General features: G+C 43.5%; 1 protein-coding gene across 1 annotated transcript in view; it reads right to left on the bottom strand.

Moving 5' to 3' along the window:
- TLL2 (tolloid like 2) overlaps positions 1 to 16,761 on the bottom strand; it is a 98,556-nt gene that overhangs the window by 7,313 nt on the left and 74,482 nt on the right. The window contains exons 10-14 of the mRNA XM_064144858.1: positions 13,372 to 13,474; positions 10,513 to 10,629; positions 6,746 to 6,891; positions 5,608 to 5,803; positions 1,355 to 1,480 (exon numbers count right to left, since the gene is read on the bottom strand). Coding sequence (XP_064000928.1) covers positions 1,355 to 1,480; positions 5,608 to 5,803; positions 6,746 to 6,891; positions 10,513 to 10,629; positions 13,372 to 13,474 — 688 coding nt within the window. The remainder of the gene's footprint in view (positions 1 to 1,354; positions 1,481 to 5,607; positions 5,804 to 6,745; positions 6,892 to 10,512; positions 10,630 to 13,371; positions 13,475 to 16,761) is intronic.

The following is a 16,761-nucleotide window of genomic DNA, read 5'->3' as shown; positions in this document are numbered from 1 at the left end:
TACTATGCATCCATTGACTTGACATGCACAATAAAGGCCAGTTTGATTAATTCAGCCTTATCATTTCAAGTTTGTCCATAATAGAATAATTGGAAGGTACTGGAATTCTAGGGAAGGCACACCTGTCAACTCTTCAATGTCTTATCAGACGGGGACTGCACCTTCTCCATGAAAAGTAGAAGACAAAGCTAAACTTAGCTTCATCATCCCATTTTAAAAAAGAGTTAGGACACCTCATCTTCATCCTCTCGTGGGAGGGCATGGCTTTTACTTCTAAAGAATCACCTCTTTGTTCTTCTTCCACAAAACTGTATTTGCAACAAAGCAATTTTTTTCTTGCAGTTCCTTGGGATTAATGCACTATAATCACATGTTCAAGATCCACAGGGATAAAAGCTTCCTGCATCTTGTTCCCAGCATCATTTTGCACTAACAAGACTAATCCAACAGAGTAGCTTCCATACAAAAAAAGGGCAGCAAGCTTATTTGGAAAAACAAAAGCAATTTACTCTAATGTGCACCAGTACAATTTCAAAGACTACCCTTCCTGCATTGCCCACAAATGCAGTTTAAAACAGGAGGCTAAGGTGAAAGTTTAAAAATGCTTGCCAAGCTATACTAACTGGCTTGCTCAACAGTGCAAGAAATTACTTTTAAAAAATAAAGCTTCCAACAGTCTTTTAGACACACCTGACTCTCCCCTCACTGAGTGGACAGCAACTGGTTTGACAAAAGCAGAAGTCTGGGCAAACCGGACAAGTTTGAGAGCAACAAGCACAATGTGTGCTGATCCCTACACACAGAGCTAAGAGAGTGAATTCTCACCACACTAACAGCTGTATTGTTGGTGGGAGCAAACAGTAAGAGATTAACTCATGACTAGAAAGCTGACAGAAGCAGTTTCTGTCAAAGACAAGGGTTTTTTAACTCCACAACAGAAAAAAAGGCAACCAACTCCTCGGTATGGAGAATGCCTGTTTTGCAGGCTGGCAAAACATTGATATTTTATTCTGCAAAAGGAATTTATTTTTTTAAAAAATCAGCCTTGTATAGAAAGACTCTGGAGCTACTCAATTGCCAGGTTGTAGCTCCTTCTTATGCTGCTCCATGGGAGATTTGGTCTAAACAGAAATCTTTGGGCAGGAAGGAGATGTTTAGTATATTTTCAATTTTTCAGCTAAAACTTTATTTTCAGTGGAAGATGTTGGCAAAAAGGAAATTTTCAGATGGGAGAATATAGAGAGAAACAAAGAGGATGTAAGGACAAGGAAAATTATCACCAAGTTTGTTCAATTTCATTATTAGCTGTAGCATCCATCCTATAGACAGATGCCTCAATGTGTAAGTTACTCACCTTCACAGCTCTTTTTATCAGCTGTCAACTCATATCCAGGCTCACAGGTGCACTTGTAGCTGCCCAGCGTGTTCTCACAGTGCTGCTCACAGCCACCATTGTCCGGCAGAGAACATTCATCCATCTCTGTCAGGAGAAAACCAGAACATTTCACACTTTCCCAACCACCCCAACCCCATCATATTCCTTAGGCAACATTTCTATACAGGAGTAGAACACTGGCTGGTAAGCCAAGCCCACAGAGCAGGCACCGTAGCAAACCTCACAAGGGCTAAAGCACTCCTACCATCAAAAACTCAAATTACTACAACTACTGTTACTAGTCAAGAGAGTTTTTCTAGATAGAAGCAGAAAACTGTGGTCTGATAGGAAAAAAAACAACTGCATTTTGGTCTCATTTGGCTTTTGTTTCTTTGTTTTGTTCTTCAAATTTCTCATGCTCCCCAGTGAATGAGCTACCAAGAACCAGCCCACTATTGTGGCCAGACTAATGGAGCTGTGGGAGACCATATCCCACTGAGGAGGGTGCAGCAAAGGAGCTGGCAGAATGTGCAGGTAGTTCTTCATTTTCACAGAGACATGAAGTCTTGCTGCCCCAGCTCTGAAGTCACATTCTTTCAGGTCTCAACAGTTTGAACTGACATTTTCATATATAGATTTCTAGACATACTGACTTCCCACTCTGGCTTCTGATTCCATGTGCATCCTTTAATAGTGGTTTTATTAACATAATCATAGCGAGTTGGTCTCAGCTAGCAGCCAGACTCCCACTCAGCTGCTGGCTCACTCCTGGGTCCCCCTACTCCAGTGGAATGGGGAAGAAAATATGAAGAACAGAAGCAAGAAATCTTCTGGGCTGAGACAGGGAAACTACCCACCATCTACTGTCATGGACAAAATAGTCAGCTTTGAGGAATTTAACTTGATTTATGGCCAAATAATATAAATATTTTAATACTGATCTGGATACTGGGAAACAAAATCAAAACCTAAACCACCCTCCCTCCAAAAAATCCTACACTAAAGCAACTCCCCCCACCCCCCCCCAAAAAAAAACACAAAACCCAACAAACAAACAAACAAACAAAACAAACAGCACAAGAGAGGAAGGGGAGTAAATGTGCAAACACTCAGGAAAAACATCTGTCTGCTCTCCTTTCCCATGCTCAGCATTACTCCAGACTCCTCTCCACCTGCCTGGTAACACCACAGCTCACACTCAGTCCCTCCAGTAAAGCCATGAGCACATAAAGGCATGAGGAAAAGAGGAGAGTAAATCTGAATGCAAGTTAAGAATCTTCCTATTTGATCTATGTAGCAGTAATTAGAACATTATGAAACATTATATTGGGTGTAGATGTCAAAGTATTGGCAGTGGGAGGCTATAAGGGATGCCCTCTCCCACACAGCTGGGAGCTACAGTCTGTATAGGACTTCACTGCTAATTCCTTCTTACACTTCCCCCATGCTTCAGCATGGATCCTCCACAGGTTGCAGGTAATATTTCCTCTGCCATGAAGTACCTCCACCTTCTCTTCCTCTGACTTTAGTGTTAACACAGAATCACAGAACTTCTGAGGTTGGAAATGACCTCCAGAGATCATCGAGTCCAACCTCCCTGCCAAGGTAGAATCGCCTAGGGTATTTCACACAGGAATGCATCCAGGTGGGTTTTGAAAGTCTCCAGAGAAGGAGACTCCATGACCTCTCTGGGCAGCCTGTTCCAGTGGTCTGTCACCCACACTTTGAAGAGGTTTCTCATGCTGAGGTGAAGCCTTCTGTGTTCCAATTTGTAGCCTTGTCTTATTGCTGCTGACCAGAGAAAAGAAACTGACCCCATCCACTTGACACCCACTCCTCAGATATTTGTATACATTGATCAGATCTCTCAGTCTTCTCTTCTCCAGACTAAACCACCCTGTTTCTCAGTCTCTCTTTGCATGGGAGATGCTCAAGTCTCCCAATCATTCTTGTGGCTTTCCACTGGACTCTTTCCTGCAGATCCCTGTCTCTCTTGAACAGGAGCCCAAAACTGGACACAGTATTCCAGGTGTGGTCTCAGCAGGGTAGAGAAGGTAGGGAGAAGAATCTCCCTAGACCTGCTGGCCACGATTTTCCTGATGCACCCCAGATGCCACTGGCTCTCCTGGCCACAAGGGCACATTGCTGGCCCATGCAGAACTTGCTGTTCGCCAGCACTCCAAGGTCTTTCTCCTGCTTTCCAGCAGGACAGCCCTCAACCTGTACTGGTGCCTGTCTTTACTCCTCCCTAGACACACAACACTGTACTTGTCCCTCTTGAACTTCATAAGGTTTGCCTTCACCCAGCTCTCCAGATCTTGTTGGATAGCAGTACAGCCTGACAGGCTGTTGGCTACCCACCCCCCCCAGTTTTGCCTCATCAGCAAACTTGCTGAGGACACACAATATCCTCATCCAGGTCACTGATAAAGATATTGAACAAAACTGGACCAAATACTGACCCCTGGGGAACACCACTGGCTAACAGGCCTCCAACTTCATTCTGTGCCATTGATGACAACTCTCTGAGCTCTGTTGTGGAGCCAGTTTTCAATCCACCTCACAGACCACACCTGAGCTTATCTCTGCTGTTTCACACTTTTTGTTCCTTTCTCCTCTTTTAAATGAAATAATCTATTTTATTTTATTGGTAACACTGTCTTCCTACAAAGCCTTCCTTCAGTCAGGAACCTCTCACTGCAACAGTATCAGTACAAACAAATTTTATTTCCTGGTTTCTGTTTGTGGATTTGCTGTGAAGCAAACAGAGTATTTCTTTGCAGCTTCATGCCTGGTTATAGATTCAGTAGTTTCTAATCTGGATGCCAAATCACCTGCTTGAGAGTTAAGAAGCTGTAATGCCTGTGATCATCAAAACCCACTGTGTAACTTTCTTTGCCTACAAACTCAGATTCTACAGGATGACTTGCTGCAGGCCAAGAAGTCTCCACGTAGTGTTAAACCTGGGAAGACATATCTGCCACAGCCTTGCACTATCAGCACCTGACAGAGGCCTTTAGGAAGTATTCTCTGTGACTTTATGGAATCTGAAAAATTTAAACAAGGAAGTTTAGGCACTGTGAGATTTGGTTAGGGACTGGAATTAAATACCACAATAACTGCCAATAATCTTGCCACCACCCTTTGTCACAGCCTGTTAGGATCTCTCAAATTTACTGAGTAATGTACTCTGAATTAAACTTTATTTAACGGATTATTTTCTTTTTCTGTTGTTGGAGTTCTTTTTGTTGGTGGTTTTTTTTTCAGTTTTGTTTTTGTGTGCACAAGTGCACGGATAAAGAATTACAGGTTATAGGTTATGAAATGTTATGATTTGAATGGCAAATAATTCACATAATAGACTAGTCTGAGCCCTGTCACGTTTGTTTTATTTCTCTATGAGCTCATGAAATCAAGATTAATACACAGTACATTGTCCTCTAAATTTGGAGATTCAAGTGAACTGTGACACCACTAACACAAGCCAAAAATTAAAGCAGAAATAAACACAGGACTTAAGCAATCCAAATATTGGCATTGCAGCTGTTATTTCTGCACAAATGTCACTGAACCCAAGAGAAACATAACAATCTACCTTACAGCTCCACAGGTATTTTCCCAAGTGTTCTTGCCTGTATCAAGTTACCAGGATGATGATAAAGGCCCATGTCTCAGGTCTAGCTGTTAAGAAAACTCTTAATCTTATTCACATCTTCCTGAAGAGGATCTCAGTTTAGGAACATATTTGTCTTCTCAAGCACTCATAAATTTTCCCTGGGAGTCTACTAGTACTCAAATCTTCACTCTCTCCTGAGGCTTCCTTTGTGATAAAACTTAAACAGAAAGTGTGATAAAACTTAAACAGAAAGTTGTTTTCACCACTCTTTTTCAGTCCCAGTACTTTTTGAAAACGTCAGCATCCCCTGGCATGGATAAATGGAGGTCACATACTGCCCAGCTGTGCAACACAAGGCATTAGTGCCTGTGCTGATACTGACCCAGTAGGTATGCTTTCTGCCTTAACCAGGGAGATGATGTTCATACCTAAGCATCAAACTCCTCTACACTCTGAAAGCAATTTGTATACAAACTCAGTAGTGGAGGTTGTACAGGCAAGTCTAACAGCTCTTAATTACAAGTATATACAAAGGTAACTGATCACTTTGGGACAGAAGTTGGTTAACCAATGAATGGTCCCTAGCTTTGACCTTGAAAGGTACTAGAACACATACCTTTAAAAAAATTTGCTGCAAATCCTGCTTTATTGATGGTTGCATCAGAGGCAAACTTCATCCATACTTTATTTGAGCTGGATTTGATGTCTTCTGGTTTCTCATAGCCACAGAAGTGACCAATCAGGGGGCTGTATTCAGTGAGGCCATCTCGGATCTCCAGGTAGTCATAAGAACATGAATCATGCCACTCAATCTGTAAAGGGAAAAGAGTGTGCTTGCAGCTCACTAGCATGAGTGCTATGAGTCAGGATAGAGACACAGTTAGACATTGTCCAGAGATCGGCTTCCAAAGGAGCATCCAAACAGCTGGTCACAGGAAGGTAGCTGCCTCATGGCGGTCACTGAGTAATCCTGAAGAGGAAATCACATTCAAGCCCAGGCATATCTCAGTTCTATTGCTATTTCACAGCTATAAACTGTAAGGAACAGAGCACAACAACTAAAAGCAAAAGTTTCAAGGAATAGCTGTGGGGTCACAGCTAGCAGATAGTGGTGTCAGCCCTTTCCACAGCAAGCACAGTAAGTGTTCACAAGACACTTGTGAACCAATGATATAGATGGAATTTATGCACTAATCCAGGTCCCGTACACTTCTGTCTGTGACTTACGCATCAGTAGTCAGAAACAGGTCACTAGGCACCTAGAGAAGAGTGCAACACATCTTATTATCAGAGAAAACCATTTTCTGAGCTTCTCAAAGCCTGTCTGATACATGGCAACATTGTGCTTTTCTGAAGAATCCACAAACATCTTGCAATCTGCCAAACCTCTGTGACACCAACAGGAGTTTTTCTTGCCTGGATTATGACCATTCAATTTCATTTGACCAGAGTGAAAATCCAAGGAATCATGAATCTTAAAATCATCAACAGTTTCAGGGCCTTTATAGTTCTCTCTGTTGAGAGTCAGTTTTTGAAAACTCATAATATTTAAAACTTGGTCTCAAAATATCTGAGCAAAACTCTGGTAAGAAGAAAATACCTCCTGAAATAGTAAAAATAAATAAATAAATAAATAAATAAATGCTAAATTATTATTTTATATTATTATTATTTATACCACTTTCTTCTTCATTTTAAGGACTCTATAGAGGCAAAATAATATCCATAATACAAGATACAATGACATTTCTCACCTCAAAGGCTTGGAATGTTATTCCTATATGAAAGCCCTCAGAAACTGTGATCTTCCAGATGCACTCTTTGGAAGGTCTGTAGTCATCTGGGTAATTGGGAGATTGGATCTGTCCAGTATCTTTGTGAATTTCTCCACCACAAATAGCTTCATAAAACACAAATAACAAAACCACAAGTCTGCAGGTGTTTCCTTAGGTAAAGCCTGCTCCACACAGTCTTCTTCCTCATCCAAATCTGTGTCAATATCTCTTATTACACAAAGGCAACATACAAAGTTTACATACATATATAAATATATATAATTTATATATATACATATATATGTATAATTTTGTCCTGGTGACAGTGTATCCTGTCTTACTGTCCAACTCTTGCTGTCCTTAGGAGGTGAACTCAGTAGGACAGAGAATTTTTATGGATTTGTGTGTTTCACACTCCTGATCACCTTTATAAGTGCTTAAAACCTGCTAACAGAACTAAGGATAGAGAAAAGCTGACCAAAAAAAAAAAAAACCCAACAAAAAAAAAACAACCAGTTGCAAATTGAATCCAGCCACACGATGGCAATATTAACAAGCATGAATTGAGCTGTTCACCAGGAGACCACAAGGCTGACTGCTGCCCATGGAAGAAGTTTTGTGCTAAACCTAAGAATGAGCAAGTTTAGAGACTAGAGAACAGAAGGTTTAATTAAAATCTAGTTTAAACACAAAACTGACAGACTTTAAAGACAATAGCAGTTCTGATAATCACCTTCAAGATGATGTCACAAATGAGAGTAAGATCACAGGGTAAAACCTGTTATACCATGATGAACACACATCTGCAGAAGGCATACAGATGTTTTGATGTGTTTAAAATCAAGCAAACAAAAACCACTGACAGTAAGTGCAAGAGAAATGGCAGTGAAATGACACCTGACAGATCTCAATCATCTTCATGCACTGCATTAGGAATTTAGATCTGGGTCTCCCTATACTGTCCTGGAAATTGCTTATGTTGGGTAACATCTTGATTTTACCTTCTAAGATGCTAAAGTTGAACTGTGACCTAATTACAAGCACTATTTCACCAGTGCAGTGCTAACTTGTTTCCTAGAGAATCAGTGATAAAGCACCATTAAAGAGTCATATTCAAAATTCACCTGAAGAGCACAATTCAGATTGCAGTTTGAGGTCATATATGCAGAGCTATGAGAGGTACTAGAGAGAATCTCTGGGGGACCCTGTAGAGAAAGGTCTCCCTCCCCCTACAACAGCAGAGAACTGACTTTTTTCTCTCATTTTTTTTTCCTCAGCCATAAACCTGTCAGGCAGCAAACAGTATTTTCTCTATCCACTGCAACAGTTCACACAAAAATTCATCTAAGCCCTAAGTATACTGGACGAGACTTTCTGCAAAATGGAAGAACATCTGCTGGCAGAGCCTGAGAAAGCAACAACGATGACAAACTCTGGGCTGCCAGTAGTGTGTAAGGCAAAACCATGAGCACCGTCCCATCTTGAATTTGATGAAGGAAAAGGAACAGAACAGATGAATGACAGTTTCCCTACATTAATTGTCATGTAGTATCAAGTAATTCTGCCCTCACGTGGCTACCTACTTCTCACTGTTCAAGGCCCAGATCAAGATGAATTAAAATTCAAATTCAAATCCACACCCACAGATCTCCCAAAGTTCAGATGCATGAGCATTTTCATGCTTCACTAAAGCAGAGGACAGAGCAGCAGTGATAAAACCCACTTTGTCTTTTAATATGCAAGGGAGAAGAGTCCAAAAGAAAAAGAAGAGCTAACAGCCATGCAAAGAGGTTTTCAACAAAGCAGAAAGAAAATGAAAAACTGATAAACAACTGATTAAATTAAACAACCAATAGAAAACTAAATAGTAAAGAGAAATCCCTTCCTGAAATCTCTCCTTACCCTTATTGCCTACACAGAGAAGTCACAAAACAGCTGAGCAAGCCACCTGACAACTAAGGAAAGAAACAAGTTGTTACCAGATCTTGAGTCAGAGAAATAAGGACTAAGGAAGATTTCTTGAAGCTCTCCCATTTCAGCAAATAAACTACAGAGAGAGATGCAGAAAAATCTCACTGTCTGCTGTTCTAACAAGAAGCTGAGCTAAGAAAAGAACAATGCAATAGGCCATTGTTTTTTTGGGGGTACAAGCTGGCTTCTACCAGTCACACTGCACTTACTCTTGGGCTTAACTCTAGATCTCATAACTTTCCAAAGGAAAGCTTCCTGCAGAAAAGGGTTACATAAAAAGCCAGAGTCTTGAAGAGATGGGAAAATATGAACAGCTGGAGGGATGTGAAGTTTGACCACTAGATGCACATTCCACTTTCATTTGCTCTTCTCAAAAGCCAAGTGAAGCAAGCATTGCTCATGTTTACTGGACCTTTAGGAGTCATTTATAAATCAATAGGAAAGTTATCAAGAGAAAAAAAGAAGTTTTGCATAGGGACTTTGGCATGTAGCCAGTGCAAAAACATTGAAAACATCTTTTTCTTTCCATACCATTTAGCAATATGAAGTATAATGTATAACAAAGAACACATAATGAACACACATAATGAAGAACAGAGAAGTTGCTCCTCAAAAACTTTCCTCACTTTTTTATTTTATTAAAGCAGGTATCACTGGGGAATAACACACTGTAACAATTAAGATGAAGAGCCCACCAAAGCAATAAGCCAAAAACATTATCTATAATGTTTGTAAGAAATACACTATTTTGATCACTTCTAATTCCAACAAACCACATAAAAAGGGTGTTACAACCACATAGTCCAGGCAACAGCTGCTTCTCAGGAAAGACTGAGGAAAAAAAAAAATCAGGCAAACCACCTCTGTCTCTGGGGCAACAATTCCTGTAGAAATGAGATATTTCTCCTGTGAAACTGATTTGCTAGCCCCACGCTCTTGTGAATCCTTTATATGCTTCATCTACACTTTCCCAGCAGTCCCTCGCTGTCTTAATTTCCCTCTGTTAGTATCATTATTCATGAGTATATTGGACACTTGGGCACTGGACTTCCAGTGTCATGCTTGTTTCCATGGCTGAAGAAAGATGACACAGTGTCAGTACCACTACAGTCAATACTGCAGACAACACTGTACTTGTAAGAAAATGTCTGTTTCACAATGAAGGCTTTTAATATGTATTAGAATAATTATTGTAAAAATTAAGCATATATGGGGAAGGGATGTTAATTATTTATTAGTGACTTTGCAGTATTGCTCCTCTACTGAAGTAGTTTCACCATTCCAGTGCCATGCAAGGTTTCAAAGCACTTGACCTGCAGAAGATCTGACATGCTAATTTCTAGTCTTCTGCAAGTAAAACATATCAGGCAGAAACCAAAGAACAATCATTACATTTGGGAAAAAACAACAACAAAACCAGTAACAACGACAAAAAAAGCTGCATTAAGTGATACAAAATATATGATCTGAAAATAACTTTCCCTGCTAAATTACTGAAAGGAATTCCTCAGCACTGCTGCTTGCAGGGGGCGATCAGGGCAAACAGAACCTGCCCCGTGAATGGAAACTATCACTCTGCACTGGTACCCTGCTGTCCTCCAAAAAATGTGATGATCTCAATGGAAGATCCATACTTTGCTAAAACAGCATGTAAGATCTGCCAATTCCCCCCAAAACAAGAGCAGAGGCTGTATCTAACCACACCATGAACTGCTAATGCCATGAACCCCTACATCCTATTCTGGCTGCTCCGTGAATTGCAGCAAGGGCTGTACCTTCATAGACCGCAAAGAAGCCTTTGCCCAGGATGTTACTGCTGCTCCGGAACTCAATCCACAGCCTGCTGTCCGTGGAGATTACTGCTTCAGGGACCTTCTCACCACAAAATCTACCTAAAAGGCAGGAAAAAGACAATCAAGATCTGATGGACAGCACAGTACACACCTGTGGCTCCACAAAGTGAAGAGTATGTGGTTAAAGGAGCTGTGCTTGTGTAAAATACCCTTGCACTCCCACCACTTGTGCTTTTACATTAATATCTGTGTTGCCTTTCCCTCCCTCCTTAATTCACTTTAATTATTAAGTGAATAACAGTTTTCTTCATCTGGAAGCAGAATCCAGTAGTGATAGATGCAGCTCCTATTGCACTGGGAAATTCAAAAGGGCTCATTTTGATTACATAATTGGGCAAATGAGGTGCAAGTGTCGGAACCATTCCCTGTCCTTTCAGAGATACAACATGAGGGAACATTCTTTCCCCTTGCTAGGCCTTGGAAACTTCTTCAGCATTTTTCACCCAAGAGAAGATTGTCCAAGTCAAACCAAGGGCAAGATGTGGCTGTCCTGATGAGAAAATGTCTCATCCTCTGTGCTCAGCTCTTCTTGGTTAAGCCTCTTCAGGCTTTCTATTTCTTTTGAGAGAAAGAGACCAAGAGCCTTTTGCACTAGCAATGGTAAATACTCAGATCCTGCCACTGAGATGAATTCTGAAACAGAATACCTGCAGCTGGTGTCTGCAGTACAAGCAACTTCAACTAGCTTGATTTCATGCCCTGCTACCCGTTGAGTCAGAAGGTCCTCATAAAAACAGAGCAAGCACCCAGTATGCACTGAGAGCATACCTCCCTGCAGCAAGGCTAAATCCAGTTTCTCAGGGTGATAGGGATCCTGCCCACAGTCAGCCACTTCCACTTTCAGCTCTGCCTGCTATAACTCCTCTTCAAGGGTGCAGGAGCTTTGTGATAGGGCAAGTCAGTGCAAATCAGGTGAATTTCAAAATCTGTTTCTCTTTAAAGGCAATTTAACTACCAGCATTTCTCCTGTGTGATCTGGTATAGGTGATCCTGCTCTGGCAGGGGGGTTGGACTAGATGATATTTCGAGGTCCCTTCCAGCCCCTGACATTCTGTGATTTCCCTCCTGTAGAGTCGCCTATCCAAGCATTATCTCAGACTCTAGTTTCACTCAGATACTCAGTTCTAAGCCTCTGTGTCCCCGAGGTGTCCAGAGCTTTTGGGGCAGCATGACAGGCCCTGCAGTGTACCAATGGCATCTCCAACCTCTACTCCCAAAGAGGACTCTAACAAGCAGCATCAGCACTGCAAAGCTCCTTCCCCTTGGGTCAGTGAGCAACTGCCTCCTGGATTTAGACTTGGAGTTTAATAAGGGTGTCAAGGAGAGGAAAAGCAGATGAGGAACAAGAATGAGCAAACTCCACAGTGTGTGATAAAAGGCCCATTCATAAAAAGTCATACACCATTTAAAGGCTGGGTTTTCACACACTTCCCTGGGAAAATATGCAGTGCACATGTATTTTTTTCCTCTATGAGAGAAGTCCACACTTTCACAATTCACACTAATCCCCCTCCCCACCCCCCACTGAACTGCTGTCTGTCTGCCTTTTCTGAGCTAATTTCATGGGCTTAGCCCCTTGCAGGAGCCATGGCCACTCGTGCAAGATCTCCTTCCAGATGGAAACACTCCTGAGTCCACCTGCAGAAGGGGGACAGGGAGGTGCTTGGCTTCTGAAATGCTTTTATATTACCCGGCAGAGAAAAATAAATAATGAGGAGCTAAGCTGCAGCTGCTGGAGCAATGTTACCTGAGGCACGTGCAGCAGAAACAGCAATGAATGCTGCCAACCTCAAAACAGGCAGGAAGCAGTAAAACTGGCTGCCAGCTCTGCTCTGAAAGGAAGGTCCACAGAAATCTCTGGAGAGCGTACCTTCGTTCTCAGCACTTCACCTTGTGTCTCGGCTGCAATGTCCAGTGAGGCTGAAAGGAGCACCCAGACCTCCCTAAGTCCACTGATTCCCAATGCTGAGTAACACAGTCTTGTGCTGCAGCATGGGGCACAACACCTCTAACACAGCTGGTGATGCTACACAATCTGACTGCTTCTTTTCTTTCAGGCAGAAAGGTTTGCCTGATGCACTGCAGCATGTTACATGTTGGGACACTGAGGGTAGGGCATGGAGTCAGGTTCAGAGCCAGTGGCAAAGCAAGCGGGACCCTTGACTGCTGACTCAGGGTAACAATAACACTTCCAATTATGAAAACAGGAGTCAGGCGAACTGAGAGGACACAGAGGAGCTGCATCTCCTTGAGATCCTTAGGTTTGGGAGCACAGGAGAGCCCTTGCAGTCTTGACACCCTAGTCATGGTGTAGCAAGTTTCCTGCTGGAAGTACAGAGGCTCAATGTACAGACTACTGTCTGTATTTGCAAACACACGGACTTGAGAAATAATGGCAGAAGTTTGGGCCACGAGCCATATGGCTTTGTCGTTTTGATTACCTAACAGTTCCCCCCTGGTCTTAGGAAAAAGCAGTAACAAAACTCCAGAGACTATATGTTCAGTCCCAGACGTGCCTCTGACTAACTTCCCTCACTGCCTCACTTCTCAAGCTGGAAGGAGGAGCAGTCTTTGTTACCAAAGAGCTGAGATCATGGATCATTTGGTGTGAATACAGCAGAGCAACATCTCCAGAGACATTAACAGATGGACAACGCACTGGCCAGATGCAGGCTTCTTCCAGGTAAAGGTAGCCTTGTTTTTGTTTGCTACCACCACAAACACCCTGTCGCCAGGCACCAAGAACACATGAAACATCATTAAAATGAAATGACTACTCACCCAGTAATGGAGCCTTCCTCCAGTAGCCATCACGCACCTCCACATAATCATACCAGCAAAGGCGACTTTTAAATAGGTCCATGGATGTGAAGTTTAACATAATCTGAAAGGAGAGAGTACCCACCTCTCTTTGGCAATGAGGTATTTTAAGGAGGGTGCCCTACAGAATTACATGCTTTCCCTCTGCTGCAGTACTGCCTAAGTGAGTATGCAGGAAAAAACAGTTGAACGGTTGACTGGAGTTTTTTAATCAGCTTTCCTCAAAAAAAAAAAAAAAAGGCTTTGCAAGATATTTTAATGAAACAGTGAAAGTACACAACAGAAGAGTCAGTCATCAGCAAGTTTGCAGATGACACTAAGCTGGGGGCAGATGTGACTGAGTTGGAAGGCAGAAGGGCTCTGCAGCGGGACCTTGACCGCCTGGACAGATGGGCAGAGTCCAATGGGATGGGGTTCAATAGCTCCAAGTGCAGGGTGCTGCACTTTGGCTACAACAACCCCATGCAGAGATACAGGCTAGGGTCGGAGTGGCTGGAGAGCAGCCAGACAGAGAGGGATCTGGGGGTGCTGATTGATACCCGCCTGAACATGAGCCAGCAGTGTGCCCAGGTGGCCAAGAGAACCAGTGGCATCCTGGCCTGCATCAGGAATGGTGTGGTCAGCAGGAGCAGGGAGGTCATTCTGCCCCTGTACTCTGCACTGGTTACACCACACCTTGAGTACTGTGTTCAGTTCTGGGCCCCCCAGTTTAGAAGGGACATTGAGATGCTTGAGCGTGTCCAGAGAAGGGCGACGAGGCTGGTGAGAGGCCTTGAGCACAAGCCCTATGAGGAGAGGCTGAGGGAGCTGGGATTGTTTAGCCTGGAGAAGAGGAGGCTCAGGGGTGACCTTATTGCTGTCTACAACTACCTGAGGGGTGGTTGTGGCCAGGAGGAGGTTGCTCTCTTCTCTCAGGTGGCCAGCACCAGAACAAGAGGACACAGCCTCAGGCTGCGCCAGGGGAAATTTAGGCTCGAGGTGAGGAGAAAGTTCTTCACTGAGAGAGTCATTGGACACTGGAATGGGCTGCCTGGGCAGGTGGTGGAGTCGCTGTCCCTGGAGCTGTTCAAGGCAAGGTTGGACGTGGCACTTGGTGCCATGGTCTAGCCTTGAGCTCTGTGGTAAAGGGTTGGACTTGATGATCTGTGAGGTCTCTTCCAACCCTGATGATACTGTGATACTGTGAAGACAGCACTTTACAATCCGTTCTGTAATTCACAGTCACTGCTCCTCAGTTACTAAAACGCTACTTAGAAAAAGCCCACATTGTTTGGGCTTTTTGGGGGAGGAGTTGGTTTTGGTTGTTTTTTTTTAATTGAAAATGTAATCTTAATTTTGATTAAGGTGGATGCCATAGAGAAACACACTGCCCCAAAACACAGATGTCTGTATATCCTTACGGGAATGGTGCTTGTATGAAATAGCTACTTTTGCTGACAAGTTGCCACATTCTGCCAACAACACTCATACCATCACTAGGGATGCAACTGGGTTCAGTGGCTTTAGAGCAGGGCTCAGCATTAAAATGTTATCCCTTTGTGGCTGTTTGAGCTGATCCTGGATAGCAAGCTCTTCATGGGCATGAGCCCTGAGAGTGCCAAGAGTCCTGCTCTGTTCCACTCATTGAAAAAAACATTGAGCTAGCCAATGCCTGAGACAGACGGAAATAAGAAGATGAATGACCGAAAATTGAAGAAAGATGCTTGAAGCCTGGAAAATGACCATCTACGATACTGATGTTATTCCTAGTTACATAGAATGACTTGATGCTGCAATGGTAAATTATATTAAAGGGGTGGATAAAAGAAGTATGTACATCATTACTGGAAGCTGATGTTAACATTAAACTTGTTAAGCTTGTAGATCCTGGAGCAGGACCCAGGCTAGCTCAGCTGAAACGCGCTTTCTCGCAGCCTTTTTTCTCCTCTTTTCTTGAGGCTCTCTCGATCTGAGGAGCCCAGAGGGAGGCAGGGAGCGGCTGCCAGGCGCTAAGTGCTCGCAGGAAGGTGAGTCAGAGGGCGGTGCCTGGCGAGCGGCACATTTAAACGAGGAGCTCACTGCTGTCTCTGCTGAGCGCAGCGCAGCGCGCGCCGCTGGGGGGAAAAAAAAAAAAAAAAAAAAAAAAAAAAAAAAAAAAACCACCACACCTAACAACTCGCAGCGGACCTTCAGGATAGCAGACATGGTTCAAACTAGGTCCAAGCTGTATAATACTTGTAAAACTGTGGGCACCCAAACAGAGCCCACCTGTAGGAGTGCAGGTGTCCAGACGTCTGGATGTGAGGAGTGCTGGAGCCTGGCACTCGACACAGGCAATGGCTGCATTAGGTGTGAGCAGATTGATTGTCTGCTTAACCTGGTGGCTGAACTCAAGGGAGAGGTGGAACGACTGAAGGCTGAAAGGGAAGGTACAAAAGAGCAACATGCTCTGCAGTCCCCCTTGCCAGAGGGAGACGAACAGAGCAACCAAGAAGAATGGATGCAGGTGCCTGCCAGAAGGGGCAAGGGAAAACCCTTCCAGCCATCTTCACATCCCCAGCTGCCCTTACATAACAAATATAGGGCATTAGAGGTTGAGGATGAGGTGATCCTGGAGCAGGCAGAAGCATCACCGGCTGGGAGGGCAACTGAGACAAACCAGTTGCCCCCTCGCATCAGAACAAGTACGCAGAAGAAAAAAAGGAGGGTAATTGTTATTGGTGATTCCCTTCTGCAGGGAACAGAGGGCCCCATATGCCGGCCAGACCCCTTCCACAGGGAGATCTGCTGCCTCCCTGGAGCCCGGGTCAGGGATGTTACCAGGAGGCTGCCTACTGTAGTGCAGCCCTCTGATTACTATCCCTTATTAGTTATACAGGCAGGGAATGATGAGATTAATAACAGAGGGCTAAAAGCTATCAAAAGGGACTTTGAGACACTGGGGAAAGCAGTTGAGGGAGCAGGGGCACAGGTAATCTTTTCATCTATACCCTTAGTCACAGGCTGGAATACAGAGAAGAATAGGAAAGCATATTTGATGAACAAGTGGCTCAGAGGTTGGTGCATCCAACATAACTTTGGATTCTTTGATATTGGGGAACTTCATCTTGCCACAGGTCTGCAATCAGCAGATGGGACACAACTATCACAGAAGGGGAGAAGGACCCTGGCACATAAGCTGGCTGGGCTTGTTGAGAGGGCTTTAAACTAGAATGGAAGGGGGAGGGGGTTAAACATGACAGCACCAGAGATAAATCAAAGGGAATTGAGGATGGTAGGCTAGAGCTAGGAGTAAAAGCAGCAGCCCAGCTGAAGTGCATGTACACTAATGCACGCAGTATGGGTAACAAACAAGAGGAGCTGGAAGCTCTG

Source organism: Pogoniulus pusillus, chromosome 6, assembly GCF_015220805.1.
Source record: "Pogoniulus pusillus isolate bPogPus1 chromosome 6, bPogPus1.pri, whole genome shotgun sequence".
Classification (NCBI taxonomy): Eukaryota; Metazoa; Chordata; class Aves; order Piciformes; family Lybiidae; genus Pogoniulus; species Pogoniulus pusillus.
The sequence above is the reverse complement of the archived record's forward strand: the minus strand, read 5'-3'. Positions and strand labels throughout refer to the sequence as shown.